The 16703-nt window shown below is 39.6% G+C and overlaps 1 protein-coding gene across 1 annotated transcript in view; it reads right to left on the bottom strand.

The window, feature by feature from the left end:
• Window positions 1-7107: 7107 nt before the first annotated feature.
• CAVIN2 (caveolae associated protein 2) overlaps window positions 7108-16703 on the bottom strand; it is a 64913-nt gene continuing 55317 nt past the window's right edge. Inside the window, exon 2 of the mRNA XM_077275377.1 lies at window positions 7108-9645. Coding sequence (XP_077131492.1) covers window positions 8878-9645 — 768 coding nt within the window. The 3' untranslated portion in view covers window positions 7108-8877. The remainder of the gene's footprint in view (window positions 9646-16703) is intronic.

The raw sequence follows: 16703 nt of genomic DNA on the forward strand, positions 1-16703 counted from the left end.
ACTCAAGATTTCTCGAGCATGCTCGGGTGTCCTCCGAGTATTTTTTAATGCTCGGAGTTTTAGTTTTTATTGCCGCAGCTGAATGATTTACATCTATTACCCAGCTTAAGTACATGTGGGGATTCCCTAGCAACCAGGCAACCCCCACATGTACTTATGCTGGCTAACAGATGTAAATCATTCAGCTGCGGCAATAAAAACTAAATCTCCGAGCATTAAAAAATACTCGGAGGACACCCGAGCATGCTCGAGAAATCTTGAGTAACGAGTATATTCGCTCATCACTAGTGTTGAGTGATACCGTCCGATACTTGAAAGTATCGGTATCGGAAAGTATCGGCCGATACCGGCAAAGTATCGGATCCAATCCGATACCGATACCGGATACCAATACAAGTCAATGGGACTCAAGTATCGGACGGTATTCCTGATGGTTCCCAGGGTCTGAAGGAGAGGAAACTCTCCTTCAGGCCCTGGGATCCATATAAATGTGTAAAAGAAAGAATTAAAATAAAAAATATCACTATACTCACCCTCCGACGCAGCCTGGACCTCAGCGAGGGAACCGGCAGCGTTGTTTGTTTAAAATTCGCGCTTTTACTTGGTTACGTGAAGTCCCGGCTTGTGATTGGTCAGGGCGGCCATGTTGCCGGGACGCGGACCAATCACAGCAAGCCGTGACGAAATTACGTCACGGCTTGCTGTGATTGGTCCGCGTCCCGGCAACATGGCCGCCATTAACCAATCACAAGCCGGGACGTCACGGGAGGCTGGACACGCGCCCATTTTAAAAAGCGCGCGTGTCCAGCCTCCAGTGACGTCCCAGCTTATGATTGGTCACGGCGCCATGTTGCCGGGACGCGGACCAATCACAGCAAGCCGTGACGAAATTACGTCACGGCTTGCTGTGATTGGTCCGCGTCCCGGCAACATGGCCGCCATTAACCAATCACAAGCCGTGACGTCACGGGAGGCTGGACACGCGCGCTTTTTAAAATGGGCGCGTGTCCAGCCTCCCGTGACGTCCCGGCTTGTGATTGGTTGCGCCGCGGTCAACCAATCACAAGCCGGGAGGCTGGACACGCGCGCATTTTAAAATTTTAAAATGCGCGCGTGTCCAGCCTCCCGGCTTGTGATTGGTTGATCGCGGCGCAACCAATCACAAGCCGGGACGTCACGGGAGGCTGGACACGTGCCCATTTTAAAATGCGCACGTGTCCAGCCTCCCATGACGTCACGGCTTGTGATTGGTTGCGTCTCCCATGTGACTGCGACGCAACCAATCACAACGCCGGAACGTAATTTTAAAATCCTGAAGGACCTGAAATTACGTCACGGCTTGCTGTGATTGGTTGCGTCCCGGTCACATGGGCGGCACGCAACCAATCACAAGCCGGGACTCACGTAAAGGAAAGAAAAGCGCAAATTTTAAACAAAGAACGCTGCCGCTTCCCTCGGTAAGGTGCAGGCTGCGTCGGAGAGGTGAGTATAGCAATATTTTTTATTTTAATTCTCTCTTTTACACATTTTTACATTAATGTTGTTTCGATACCGATACCCGATATCACAAAAATATCGGATCTCGGTATCGGAATTCCGATACAGCAAGTATCGGCCGATACCTGATACTTGCAGTATCGGAATGCTCAACACTACTCATCACTAATTGTGACTATGTAAGTGGTCTTACCTGTGGTTCTCTAGTTATATGCAGTCTCTGCATATTTAGGAGCCATAGCAATGACCTGGAGATGGATAGCAATCAATGCTGTATGAGTTTAGTGTCTGCACTGTGTCAGAATTATTTGGCAAGTTAGGATTTTTACTATTTCCTCATTTTTTATGCAGATTTCCCATCTCCAAGCTGTATAAACTAGAATGCTCATTAGATAAAGCAGATCAGTTTATGAGTCTCTGTGTAATGAGGGAGGCTGTGATCTAAGGATTCATCATCCTTTATCAGAGTGTGCAGAATTATTAGGCAGCTTGTTTTCCTCAGGCAAAATGGGCCAAAAAAAGATTTACCTATTGTGAAAAGGCAAAAATTGCTACAAGTCTTACAGAGGGACGCAGCACTCTTGAAATTGCTAAAATATTGGGGCGTGATAAAAGAAACCATTAAAAGTTTGGTTGCAAATAATCAACAGGGTTGCAAAAAATGTTCTCAGAAAATAAATGCACATTAACTGATAAAGATTTGAGAGGAATCAATTGTGAAGTGATCAGAAAGCCATTATCCTCTAGTGCTGACATATTTCAGAACTGCAACCTCCCTGAAGTGCCCAGAAGTAGAAGGTGTTCAGTGCTCAGAGACATGGCCAAGGCAAGAAAGGCTGAAGCCGACCACCACTGAACAAAACACAGAAGGTGAAATGTCAAGACTGGACCAAGAAATATCTGAAGACACATTTTTTAAAGGTTTTGTGCAATGATGAGATTAAATTGACTCTTGATGGACCAGATGGATGGGCCTGTGACTGGATGAGTAACGTACACAGACCTCCACTTCGATTCAGATGGCAGCAAGGCGGAGGTGGAGTGCGGCTATGGGCAAGTATTATTGATGATGAGCCAGTTGGACATTTTCAGGTTGAAGATAGACTCAAATTCAACTCCCAAACCTACTGACAGTTTTTAGAAAACTCTTTCTTCATAGAGTGATACAGGCTAAATTGTTCACTGATATTTTTTTAAATGTCAGAAATGTATTCATATATATTTTAAATACCGTAGTTTTTTATTCTCACTTTAACAGATGAAAATAAATAACTGAGATGGGAAAATGTATATTTTTCAATTACTTGCATAATATTTCTGTGCACTAATAGTTACCCAATAATTATGCCCACATAGAAATTCTCCTAACAAAGACAAAACCTCCCTTTTACTTTCTTACATTTTCAGGTTTCTGGTTTATTACCTTCTGGATTGACTGACAGCACCATAGTTGTTCAATAATAAACGGAATCGTCAAAAATAAAGATTGCCTAATAATTCTGTGCACAGTACATCATGGTCTTTTTGGCATATTGCTTGTAGTACATATGGTTTAGTTATCAAAAATAACCCCAGTCGTTCCAACTACTGCAACTATTTCCCAGATATTAATGATGGGAAACATCACATTTCTGTCACTAAAAGAAATGTTTTCACTTACTGATAGGCTAACGGTGATTTGTAGTCCATGCATGTGAAGGAGTTCAGAAAAAATACAAAAATCTTAGCATTTTATTTGTGATTTATTTACAATATATTGATTGTTACATATGCAGAAGTGTCATACTATTGGCTTACAAAAATATATATAAAAAGACTTGCTCTACCAAACCTTGCTATAAGCATATAACATGATTTCTCCAAAAACCCTTCGATACCATTATTTCATGCACATTCACACAACTTAGACAGTAAATATATTCTATAAATGCATGAAACGGCATATGAAATTTTCCATAATATTGAATAAGGAGCCTAACAAGCCAGCTGACGACATTTACATTGATCCAAAGAAAACACATACAATCTCTGGACTTTACATACAGAACATACAAGATTTGATAAAATAATAAGCTCCAAGGTATTAAATGTAGCAGTAGATGACAAAATATTCACATTAGTGTAACCCCTGAAGGGCTTTACACTGCAATATTAGAAGGCGACACTGGACATGGTCATTCCATACATTCGTCCTATTTACCCACAAATTGTCCTATTATTCTCCTCTACCTGTTCTTCCCTTAGCCAGTCACTTTATTGTGGTATCTTGCATTATCCAATTATGCCAGTTAATTGCATAATAAAAATGGCATCTATGTACAGCAGACGAGACTAAACCGAGCCGCTCTAAATTGCTTGTGTGCTACATTATAGACATTGTTGAGATTCGGCAGTTTCAAAGAAAAATAAGTGCATTGAATGAACAGCGCTCGTAAAGCAGGACCCCAAGATTGTATACAGGAAATGACAGGCTGGGCATAAAGATTACACATATAGGGCAATGGCTTTTTTCACAGTGTTTATCTACTACATTTTGTCAGCGTGATGTTTTATTTGCCTTAGATCCGAGAGGGATAAATAAAATGTAAATTGTAGGCTTGCTTTTCTGGCAGGGATGTCTTAATTTACTTGGCAGAAGACAATAGGTCATTTAAACATTTTATGTTTTCCACATTCTTCTATTGATGTATTATCTGTTGTTATAGTATTTTTCTATATGACCACCGTGGAGCTGGTAAGAGGGCACATAGAGGCCCATATAGCCATTGGGTCCAGCACATACAGAGGTCCCAGACAGAAAACGACTCTTGTTCAAAAATGGTATTTTGGCTCTTTGCAGTAAAATAGTTCTTTATACGAGAAGCTGCTAGCTGCTTTTGGGGGTGCTAGTAGGGCCCCCTTACTACCTTGGCCGCTGTGTGGCTGCACAGGTTGCGCCAATGATGTCTCCGCCCATGTGGAGCTATTAACCGCTGGAAGTCGTGCTCTGTAACATATGGAACATGGCGGAGCATGTCACAATTTAGTATTTGTCTAATTTATACAGAATCCAAAATAAATTTCTATGTATACCTTTGTATGAAAGCAGTCTCATATAAAGTTGCAATAATGAAATATGTATCTCTCTGGGTGCTTCATCATGAGTCCATATGAAAACGAGCCCAATGTGGCTGTTTGCCTGAGGCCTTTGGCCTTTCTGACATTGGATGACTGTGTATACTCCAGAATTGCAGTAATAATTTGGAATTGTACAACAACCCCTTTAAAGAGGTGATCCGCCTCCTCTCACTTTCTCATTGGGAGGCGAGCTGAGCTGGATTACCCCTTTAAGGAAGATGTTTGGTCACGCAACATCATTGGCATATGCATAGTAGTAACTTGGGCTGTCATTACAGGTCTCTCTAGACTCTTTTTCCTATAGGGTAAGATTAAGCTTTATTTGCAGTAAGTGATGGATTTCTTTGTGACCAAAAGTCATTAAATAAAACTAAAGGGACAAATTTTTTTGTTCTGCAAGCTATCACTGGCGTTCAGCAAATGTTGTCCATCTTTATGTATTATAATTCACAAATAGCAAGAATGCACCAAAGGCAATCCGCTATGTACTACTTGGCTGCACTTAGATAAATAGTAGACACAACCAGCCAACAATAGGATAATAAATCATTACTTTCAAACAATCTCAATTCAGTGTTTAACTACCAGAGTTTTGGGTTCTTGACTTAGTTATTTTATCTTTTAATTAAACAGTTTTAGGCTGACTCGGAAGACTATTCTATTCTATTATTAATTCATTCAACGTGCACTACTTAGAAAGCGTACATTGGTGCAGAACACTAGGCCATGTACCAATGGGCTTTTGTCATGTATATAGAAACCTTCGGCACATATAAATACTGAGACCACGAGACCTATATGTTGGGAATATTTTGCAACATATTCATTTGTCGTGATTGGCCTATTCCGCTATATATCATAGCATCCCCCAAAATAAGTGATTGACAGATCTTTAGTCCCTACCTCCAGAAGGACCGATCTCATTACCTAACCTATGCAGACTTTCATAAATTTTTTTCATCCAAAAGAAGAATTAGATTTTGGCTAAATAGAGAGAAAAAACATTCTCTAAAGAAAAATTTTAACCTCTCCAACCAACTGAAAGCCTTTTAATCTTAAAATATATTTACTAAATGGAAGATCCGACAAAATCATGATATTACAGAGACTTTCACTATCTTCACTGAAGACAGAGACACTTGAGTCTATGTTGATTACATATTTTATATACCAAAGTCTATGCCAGTGTACACACACATCCGTATTCTCACATGCTTCTGCTTTTAGCTATTTGAAGCATAATATCCAAGTTTTGGATAGATAGAAGCAATTCTCAAGTTTTTAAAAAAGGAAAATACGTATTCGCTAATCTAGATGTCATCAGGAAGACGAGACCAACATTTTTTGTGCTAAAAAAGTCTAAAAATGATGTGTATTAGGGTTAAAAACTCTTCAGTAGAGATGAGCGAATTTCCTCGGGTTCCCTCTTATTCGGTAAGTTATAGAACTTGCCAAATAAGTTGCAGAGGGAACCTGGCTTCCTGGATTGCGCCGGCCGATCAGATGATCGGCGCCGCAGCTGCATGTGTTACGTCTGTGTGACCATCACGACACATGCATAGAGAGCCCAACAAACAGGCTGTCCATGCATGTGCCGTGACTGTGACATAGGCAAGATACATGCAGCTGCGGCGCTGATCAGTTGATCGGCCGGCGCAATCCAGGAAGCCGAGTTCTCTCTGCAGCTTATTCGGCTGGCGCTATAGCTTGCCGAATAAGAGGGAACCCAAGCACATTCGTTAATCTCTACTCTTCAGTATTTCAGATCAGACATTGAGTGGTTGCAGCTTCCATAGCTCCACATATGCCATAGAGCAGAGTAAGGTGAGCACCTTTCCACTCCTTTACTTGGTGTTCCGCCTCCGGTGTGGAATAATCCAAGGACGCATCCTGCCCTTTTCTTCTTTCTTAAGCATGCACATTCTGTAACAAGGTTATGCTTTTAAAATATCTATGTGACATTGTATACCTGGAGAGACTGATGCAAGCCTGTAGACTTAATGCTTTAGTGCTGGGATAACTTCTCTATTTCTAAGGAAAGTAATTGAATTGCTTCTCTTACATCACCTTCTTATAGATGTAGATTACACATCTCCCCTTTATGCTCCTGTAAGAATAACTTGCACATACAGTTGTTTAGTCTTATCACATACTCTCACCATAGAAGGCTTATAGAGCCAATTTTCTTTATAATATAACTCTCCAAATCCTCTACAGTAGTCATCAGTGGATATAATTTCTATACAACTAACAGCAATATATAAACATAGTTATCTTTCGCTTCATTTAATATTATATAGGTGCATTATTCAACTAGCCATGTGTACAAATGCTAGGTGCAATGCTATATATGCTGCTAGGAATAATAGTACTGAAAAAGTACATATTTATCAAGTGGTTCAGTACTTCAATATCAATACGTTCCCATTCTTATAATTATACGCTAACAGTATTAAGTCATAGAGGGAATAGACAAATCAAATATATAAAGCATTATTTCAAAGTTCAATATTTATTGATGAAATATTCTGGGATATTGTCAACCTTCATCATCCGCAGATAGAAGATTTTTGTTAGACCAGCAGTAATTACAATTTTAAATGGGAGAGGGGACACATAGGTGATTTGGGGGTTACAGCATCCAAGTCCAAAGACACAATACATTATGTGAAAACGGGGCCTAGTTACACAACATAACCCCATGTAAATGTTATTAGTTGCTATAATCCCTCTGGAGATTTTCAGCATAAATTCTGCAGAATCTTAAAATAACCAAAATATACAGTATATGTATATATGTTTCATGTTAGGACAATACGTTCAAAATGAGTGTCCCTATTCTGCTGTTAGAGCGATGAGTATTTTATAGCCAAACTGTTAACTTACAATATTGGATTGGACTGAAGCAGGGAACTATTAAAGATACAGAAAGGGCAATAATGCACAAAAGTAATGAAGAAGTGCTAAGAGCTGTTATATTAGCTGCATGGAATAATGATTTATCTTTGATAAAGTGCAGCATTTTCCTTGCACACTTCCATCATGTTGTATAGATGTGTCCATGTATACATAAAATAAAGGTTTGTAAGTATATGCTAAGAGATGAAGAAAACATAAAAATAAAGAAAAAAATTGGACAATAAATTTTTTCCTTGAAAATATACAAAATATATCTATATTTTACTTAATTACTTTATTTGTTAGTATCAATAGAGTATAATTAGGAAACATTTATTTACTATGCGAGCTCTATAGAAAAATTGGTGTTCCCTCAAAGGTTACCTGTTTGAACAATCCACCACCCACACTGTTCATATGGTCATGTTGAAAGATAATGACATCCACACTTTACTTATTGCTGGCAGGCTAAAAACAAAAAGTGTTTTTAATTCATATGCAAATGAGGCTTAAACGCTCTGGGAGTGATGATGCACTTCCTAAATTTCTGCCTCCCTGACTCTGTTTCCCACCCTGTCTTCCTCTGCTTGACTGAAAGCTGGCAGTGGCTGTGTAGTTAAACCAGTGAGCTGTCAGTCAGGTATAAGAAGGTGGAGCTTGGCAGGATATAAAGGCAGGAAGGCAGTAGCTTGAGAAAGGCTCTGATCACAGGTTGAGCACTTAAGCCTCATTTGCATATGTATTAAAATAGAGATTTTTCAGCCAAGGAGCAACAGATTGCAAAAGCAAGGTGTGGCTGACATTATTTTCCAAAGATCCGCATGGCTGAATAAACAGTTGGGGGGTGTATCATTCTGATAAATTTTCTTCAAAGATTGGTCCCAAATATTGTAACAAAATATGGCAGATTAGCAAAGTGTAAAAAGTGTTATTGAGACCTAATCTAAGCAACCTTAATATGTAGATAGCGTATATATTTATATCCCTTGCTTCTTACGTGTGCCCTAGTCATGTTATCAAATGTTTAGTAACAAAGTAATGACGTCCCTTGAATTGAAATTTTCAGTAAAGAGTGTAAGTTTATGGGACTAGACAGGTTTATCTAAATGGACAAGTGTGCTATTATGTAGCTCTCCAATACCACTTAAATTTAAATACTTTTCACAAAACAAATGATAACTTTTAGAATATTGCTAATTGGGTTATGGACAGGATCCTTGATCTAAAAATATTACACTCATCTAAACTCATCTAAAGTTTTATGTTGTTTTTTTACATCAAAATAACACTTAACCTTTTATGTGTATTTATTTATTTCTGTGTAAATACCACTTCTAACCAGATGACTGCATGCAGAGCCAACTTTTATGCAGTTTGGTCTATTTGTAGAGCAGTTGACTGTGTAGGTGCTTCATATGATTCTTCTAATTCCCCAGGCTTTGGCTTGTACTCAGGGCTAAACGGATTTTCAGTTTCAAAGTCCATTATGTTCTCCTCATCATCTTCAACAATAGACAGCTCAATGTTTTGCTTCACATCTTCTGTTTTAGGCTCTTTATCTATTGAAACTTCAATGGTTTTTACTTCATCATTGGGAAGTATCTCAGAAGGCTTCATATCCACTGGGCTATCATCCTGACCATTCACAGCTTTTTCTTCTTCGGCTTGATTTGGGGACTTTCCCTCACCCTCTATTGGAATTTCCTCCTCGTTGGATTTCTTTATACTAAACCCTATTGGAACTTTAAATGATGAACTTTTTGATGACTTATTTTGAGATGGGGTGAAAGACTTTTTAATTTTTTCTCTTCTCTCTGGGGATACAATTTTAGTGCTGATCTTACTCATTTTCTTTTCGATATTTTGACGTGAAAATGCTTTCTTCAGACTGTCTACTTTCTTCAGGCTGGATCTTTTCATTTTCTCAGCTCTGCTTGGCTCTAATTTTTCATCCACACTGTCATCATGACCATCATCCTCATGATTAATATCATCATCTGAAGAAAGGTCAATTGTATGCATGGTCTCCTCCTGAGACTTGTTAGGGTCATTGAATTCTTCTGGACCTTCTGTTATACTGGGAACAGGTGTTGGTTCTTTCACAAAGACGCTTGCCGGGATTTCATTTTCTTCCTGTAAAGAAGAGATTGCAATTAGATATAACACAGACTAAATACAAAAAACAGAATATTCAGGCTTTGACGCAAGTGAAAACTAATTGACATTGTTTTTTATGTAGACATTATAAGAGCTCAAAAGTTCAGAGTTGAAGAGAAAAATACAAAATATAGTTTCAGCAGTAATAGAACTTAGCATGAAGAAAGCTGAATACCTTAAATCATTGTTAACTATTGGTAGCTGATCATTTAAAGAAACATATCCCCCTAATCAACTGTTCACATAACAGTTCACACAACTAATACAAGGCTGGCTGTGTTACTCCTAGAGCTACTTCATGGCTACAGAGATCATAATAAATGTGCATCCTGACTGGGAAGAGATAAACACGTAATAATGAAAGCACAAAGTTGAGCGAATGTCCATCTCTTTAAACAGAAAAGTACCCAAGTACTGTATATATATATATATATATATATATAGAGACATATATATATATATATATATATATATATATATATATATATATACATATATACACACACACATACATACAGTTGCACTCAAAAGTTTACATACCACGGGAGAACTGTTGCTTTCTCTGCCCTTTTTCAGAGAATACAAATGATAACACCAAAACTTTTTCTCCACTCATGGTTAGTGGTTGGGTGAACCCATTTATTGTCAAACTACTGTGTTTTCTCTTTTTAAATCATAATGGCAACCGAAAACATCCAAATGGCCCTGATTAAAAGTTCACATACCCTGGTGATTTTGACCTGATAACATGCACAGAAGTTGAGACAAATGGGTTTGAATGGCTACTAAAGGTAACATCCTCACCTATGACCTGTTTGCTTATAATCAGTGCGTGTGCATACACGCTGAGTGAGTTTTTGGGATTCAGACAGACTGTTGCATCTTTCTTTCAGCCACTGACATTTCTGGATTGTGAGTCATGGGGAAAGCAAAAGAAATGTCAACGGATCTACGGGAAAAGGTAGTTGAACTGTATAAAACAGGAAAGGGATACAAAAAGATATCCAAGGAATTGATAATGCCAGTCAGCAGTGTCCAAACTGTGATTAACAAATGGAAATTCAAGGGGCTCTGTAAAAACAAAACCACGTTCCGGTAGACCAACAAAAATGTCCTCCACAACTGCCAGGAAAATTGTTCGGGATGCAAAGAAAAACCCACAAATAACATCAGCAGAATTACAGGACTCTCTGAAAACTAGCAGTGTGGCTGTTTCAAAATGCACAATAAGGAGGCACTTGAATAAAAATGGGCTACATGATCGAGTCACCAGAAGAAAGGTTCCAACATGACAACGATCCAAAACACAAGACCAAGTTGACCTGTCATTGGCTACAGCAGAAGAAAGTAAAGGTTCTGGAGTGGCCATCTCAGTCTCCTGACCTCATTATCATTGAGCCACTCTGGGGAGATCTCAAGCGCACAGCTCATGCTAAATAGCCCAGGAATTTACAGGAACTGGAGGCTTTTTGCCAAGAAGAGTGGGCATCTTTACCATCTGAGAAAATAAAGAACTTCATCCAACAACTACCACTAAAGACTTCAAGTTGTCATTAGTGTTGGGCAATAAATGGTATTAAGAAATGGGGTATGAGAACTTTTGATCAGGGTCATTTGGATGTTTTGGGTTGTCATTATGATTTAAAAAGAGAAAACACAGTAGTTTGACAATAAATGGCTTCACCCAACCAATAACCATGTGTGAAGAAAGTTTTGGTGTTTAAATGTAAGTAGTTTTAATGGTTTTTCCACAATGTTGTCCTGTAATGTGTCACAAAACACTGCTTGCTACAGATATTGTGCTGGAATCTCGAATGGTACAAAACATTAGACTTTTTCTGTCTCTTTAGATGAAGGCTTGTATGTTTTACTATGAAATAATGTGGTGCATCTTAGAAAATATACTTTGAAAAGCCAAAAAGCTTCTTGGATGACAAGGACTGGCAGCTTCTCCGCACCCCGCACCCCTAGACTGACAGATACAAAAACATGGGGTGTGACTTGTCAGTCTAGGAGATTGGGGACTGGCCTATTGGACTAGAAATCCAAGAAGCATGGCCACTGGATGAATTTTACAAAGAAGCGCATGTTTCTTATGAAAACACTTCAGAGTAGAGTTTCAGGGTAAAACATACACAGCTGCAATAATGCAACCACTGGCCAATGCAGCGGTTAGGTTCACATTAAATTAATGGAGGTATTGAATGTGAAGAGAATCTTTGAAATAGTCATACTTGGAGGGAAAGGGTGAATGTGACTACATTGTACCACACAATACATAAATACATTAATGTATTTGTTAAGATTCTTTAGAGAGAACTAGAGTTAAGCCCCCGTCTCACTAAGCGAGATCGCTAGCGAGATCGCTGCTGAGTCACAAGTTTTGTGACGCAACAGCGACCTCAGTAGCGATCTCGCTATGTGTGACACGTACCAGCGACCAGGCCCCTGCTATGAGATCGCTGGTCGTGTCGGAATGGCCTGGACCTTTTTTTGATCGTTGAGATCCCGCTGGGTAGCACACATCGCACACATAGCAACGCAGCAACGATCCCTGACAGGTCGTATCGTTGTCGGGATCGCTTTAGCGTCGCTAAGTGAGATGGGGCCTTTAAACTTTACAGAACAAATAGATCTACAGATAATGACCTAACCAAATAGTTCCCAACCAATGATGAAAATATTCTTCACAGCTGGGTGCCAGTTTCCACTTTGTGACATACATTTTTGTCAGTCTGATTTTGGTGCACTGCAAGATCAGCAGCAGGAAAGCGGATGAATGACTTAGACCTGCTCCTGCCTCAACTGGCAGGATCAGTGCAACTACTGATTCTTATAGCTTAACCCTCTACTTGCGTCAATAGTGACCGTAAAATCTAGATCAGTGTTTCCCTACTCCAATCATCAAAAGTCACCAACAGATCATGTTTTCAGGATTTCCTTAGTATTGTCCAGGTGATTGTTACATTACCTATGCTATACTAAGGAAATGTTGGTTGCTTTTTAGGGCAGGAGTTGGGGAACACTGATCTAGATGATTAGACAGTGGGAAGGGTCTCTCTGTCACCCATTGTGCTTCAGATGTGTGGGTGCCGATAGATAGCTATTGCAGCTGGTGGGACTAACAATGACCCACATGGCTGCCAGCGTACTACTATTAGACTGTTTTAAATGCTTGGTGTAACAGAATGCCAGTCAGCATGTTGCTGATATGCATAATACACTGCTATATATAAAGGATTACAGTGCATTCTATGAGACATCAAACTCACTAAAATTCAAGTCTGCATTGTCATTTTTGGCTGTCTCTCCTCTAAAAATAGATTTAAAAAAATCTATGAAACTCAGAATGGCACATATGAAAAGTAGAGTTCATTCCTCGTTCAAGAAAAGCAACCCCTCATACCGCTTTCTCAATGTAAAATACAAATTTTAGAGGTTTTTGAAAATAAATAAATACTTGCAGAATTGCTATTTTTTCTTCATTCCTCCACCCTTCCAAAATTCTAAATAAAGAGCTATAAAAATATTGTATTGGTAACTAACAATGTATCCATTTATTCCGCAAGAAATAAGCACTCACCCATCAAACAGCTTTGTTAATAAAAAAAAAGTAAAAAAGCTGCAGCCTGGCTATCAGGAGGAAGTAAACTTTACTCCTCCGGGTGGCCTCCGGCTTTCAGTTATAGAAGCGTGGGTAGAACAGGTTCAGTCACTGCTCAGTTCATAGCGACCAGCAGCTGTAACTGTACCCCTGCACTGACTGACAGCCAGCTTAGCACTGATGTACTATAGGGCCAGCTGTCAGTCAGTATCGGGGATGTGGTTACAGCTGTCGCTCACTAGGTACTTAGCAGTGACTGCAGCTGTGCCTCTATAACTGAAAGTCGGAGGCTGCCAGGAGGATTAAAGTTAATTTTCACTTTTGGTGCAGCGGCCACACAGATTTAGAATGCTATTAACCTGCATATTAACCCCATATCTGCAGGTTAATGGACTCAAACGACTGAAACAAACAAAATATTACAAAAAACTACATGGAAATGTGTAATACATGGATGAGATGAGTGCTCCAAAGACAGAAGCCTACATTGCTTAGACAAATTATACCCCTTTTAGTGCTTATCAAATTTCGATATAAGCATAGTTTATTACACTGTCAGATGAATCGAAAAGTGTTCAAAGTTTGTTATATGGTAATGTAAAGGAAGAAATAAAACCATTAGTGTTTTTCTTTGTACAATATAAACTATGTTAATTTATTTTGCACTTGGGTCAGGTATAACAGTGTATATCCAGCCATGACGAGTAGTTAATTAAGCAGCATAGTAGAAAATTAGATTATGTTCAGCTTGTATCTAAATTTAGACTACTCCTGTAAAGGCATGCTTTAGCATGAAAAAGGTAGTGAGAACGCTAAATCAATGCTCTAATAAAGAAACTTAGGTGATCTAAAGACTTTCTAGTTAATCTTAGAGCAAATAATTGCTTCCAAAGGAAGATTATATTAGCCTTGGACATTTTAAATTGGGCACAAATCACTATCTCCAATTATAATGAAAAGTCATTTTTGCATGTAGATGTAGTTAAGGGGGTTGAAACATGATTTTATTTTAGAAAGGTGCTTATTTTGTGAACAGTTTCACATTTAAAGGGACAAAATGATTGGAATATTTGTTTTGCTCATTTTCAAAATTTACTAAAGAATTTTGTATTTCCTACATTGGGATGATTTTTATTCAAATCGTTAATTCTCACGATTTGTATTTTTTCTTACTTTTTCATTACTTGCTATCTCCATCATTCCTGTGTGTTACTTTGCATGCCATCATCCTAGTGAACCTTTTTTACAGAGTGGGGTGAACTTATCCGAGTGGAATTGAATTCTACAAAAATATATATATTTTCCACAATTGAGGATTTCATCTCATTCGCTGAGCAAATTCAGCAAGATGACAGCAGGTTCACCGCCAATTTGCTAAACTGTAGAGAAACAACAAAGTGTTGAAACAAACAAAAAAGGAATGCTCACCTCATCCAACACCATGGCTCACTTTCCTTAGTCCATGGTGCTTTAACTTACTGCAGTCTGGCTCTGAAATAATGAGCATCGTTACCCAAAGCGGGGACTTAGGGCCCCTTCACACTGTGCAATCAAAGTCTGAACGAGCGTTCGATTTGTGACGTTTATCCGTCCTCGTTCCGAGGTTGCAAAGTGTGACATGGCGTTACGATCTGCGACGCAGCCCAGCATCGTACGATGTGAAAGAAAGAGCAGAACTTTCTTTCGTCGTAAATGTCTCGCTGTGGCGGTCGAAATCGTAGTATGTGACGGCGGTCATACGAGCTCGTAATGCGACTACGTGGGTTGGGCTTCCGCATACCTGTCTCCTGATTGGGCGTGACGTTTTAGCACGCCCATGCTGGTAATACGTCACGCTCGGAGTTGTAGGACTATGGCGGTGTGAAGGGTAGCGTACGATTGCGACGCGTGACGTTCACATCGCAACTACGTCAGAAAAAGCGTTAACATCGTAGAGTGTGACCGCTGGCTACGAGCTCGTACTGCGATGTCGAATATGACGCAAATGCGTCGTAATCGTAGCAGAATCGACCAGTGTGAAGGGGCCCTTAGGGCCATGTCTAGACCCGGGACATCTCTGCACATGCGTGTTGCAAAGCCGCGGTGACGTCATGGTGCGCTGTGACTTAACAATGCACACTTTGGGCTGGGCCGAAAAGGTCCAGATCATCTGTGTATACCCAGGGATATCCTGGACCTTGCAGCCTGGGGTTTCTGTTCACAGAAGTGTTAAGAAGAGGCACTGAACACTGCACACGCTACACTGAGCAGTGGAGGTAAGGGGTGAGGTATTATCTGTTTCTTTTTTTTCTCTACAACTCCAGAACTCAAATCATAAAAAGAGACATTCAATGTTGCTACAAATCAGACTTCCCAGTTTAGGATGGGGGGTGCTAGTGTTGTAGTCCTGTACTGATTGTGGTCTTGGTGATGTATTCCTACACTGATGATGATCCTGGTGATGCTGTGTTTCTGTACAGAATGAGGGCTATACAGATATATTTCTGTATTGCTGGTGGTTCTGGTCATGTTTGTCTGTATTAATAAGGGATGTGATGCTTTTTTGTACTGATGGGGGTTCTAAGTGATGTATTTCTGTACTGCTGGTAGTTCTGGTGATGGATTCTTGTGCTGCTATTGGTTCTGATGTTGTAAACATGTAACAAGCCAAAACAAGTAAGATTACTTGATACATGGCTATGTTAATAAAGTGTTGTGCTGTAAAGCAAGTTAAGGGTTACTATGTTTTTATGTATGTTAGGAGCATTAAAGGGGTAGTCCCAGTTTGTGATGAGAAGGTAGTCATTCCGTGTGACTGCAGACATTTTAATTCTCACAGTGCACACTGCATGCTTTCAGGATTCTCTGCTGCTGGTGGTAAGAGTGGGAGGTCATGAAACAGCAAGTATGTGATTTGCATACATGCGGTTATGTGCTAACCAGACATGCATGGCCTCGCTGAATGAAAATGAATTGAGCAAGGCCAGACATGTCTAGTCTGAATGTGGCCAAATGGAATACTTGACCGTCCACTCTTACCAGAATCCTAAAAGTGTGCAGTGCATACGACCCATAGTGACTGCAGAATTTCCTCTCAAACCTGGTCGAGCCCTTTAATTATAAAATAAGGCGCTGTAGCATGCGAATACTAACAGCGTGTAATATCCTCACTGTCAATATTCAGCTCTGCTTGCTGGTTCCAGCAGTCATCACATGGTCACTTCACTCATATGCAATTTTCATACTTATGGTGACATGACATTTAACTTTTTATCCTGCTTCTCTCATTTCTTCTCTGAATATTGAGAGAATTATTAAGAACAGCTTGTCGGCCCTTGACTGACTAAGTGTGCAAATAGCTTATGAATAATTGGTCCCACGATAACTACTCAAACCTTATTGAGGGGGGGCACCAAACTGAATTCTTGCCTAAGGTGCTGGAAAACCTAGA

The sequence above is a fragment of the Ranitomeya variabilis genome, chromosome 7 (genome assembly GCF_051348905.1).
Source record: "Ranitomeya variabilis isolate aRanVar5 chromosome 7, aRanVar5.hap1, whole genome shotgun sequence".
Classification (NCBI taxonomy): Eukaryota; Metazoa; Chordata; class Amphibia; order Anura; family Dendrobatidae; genus Ranitomeya; species Ranitomeya variabilis.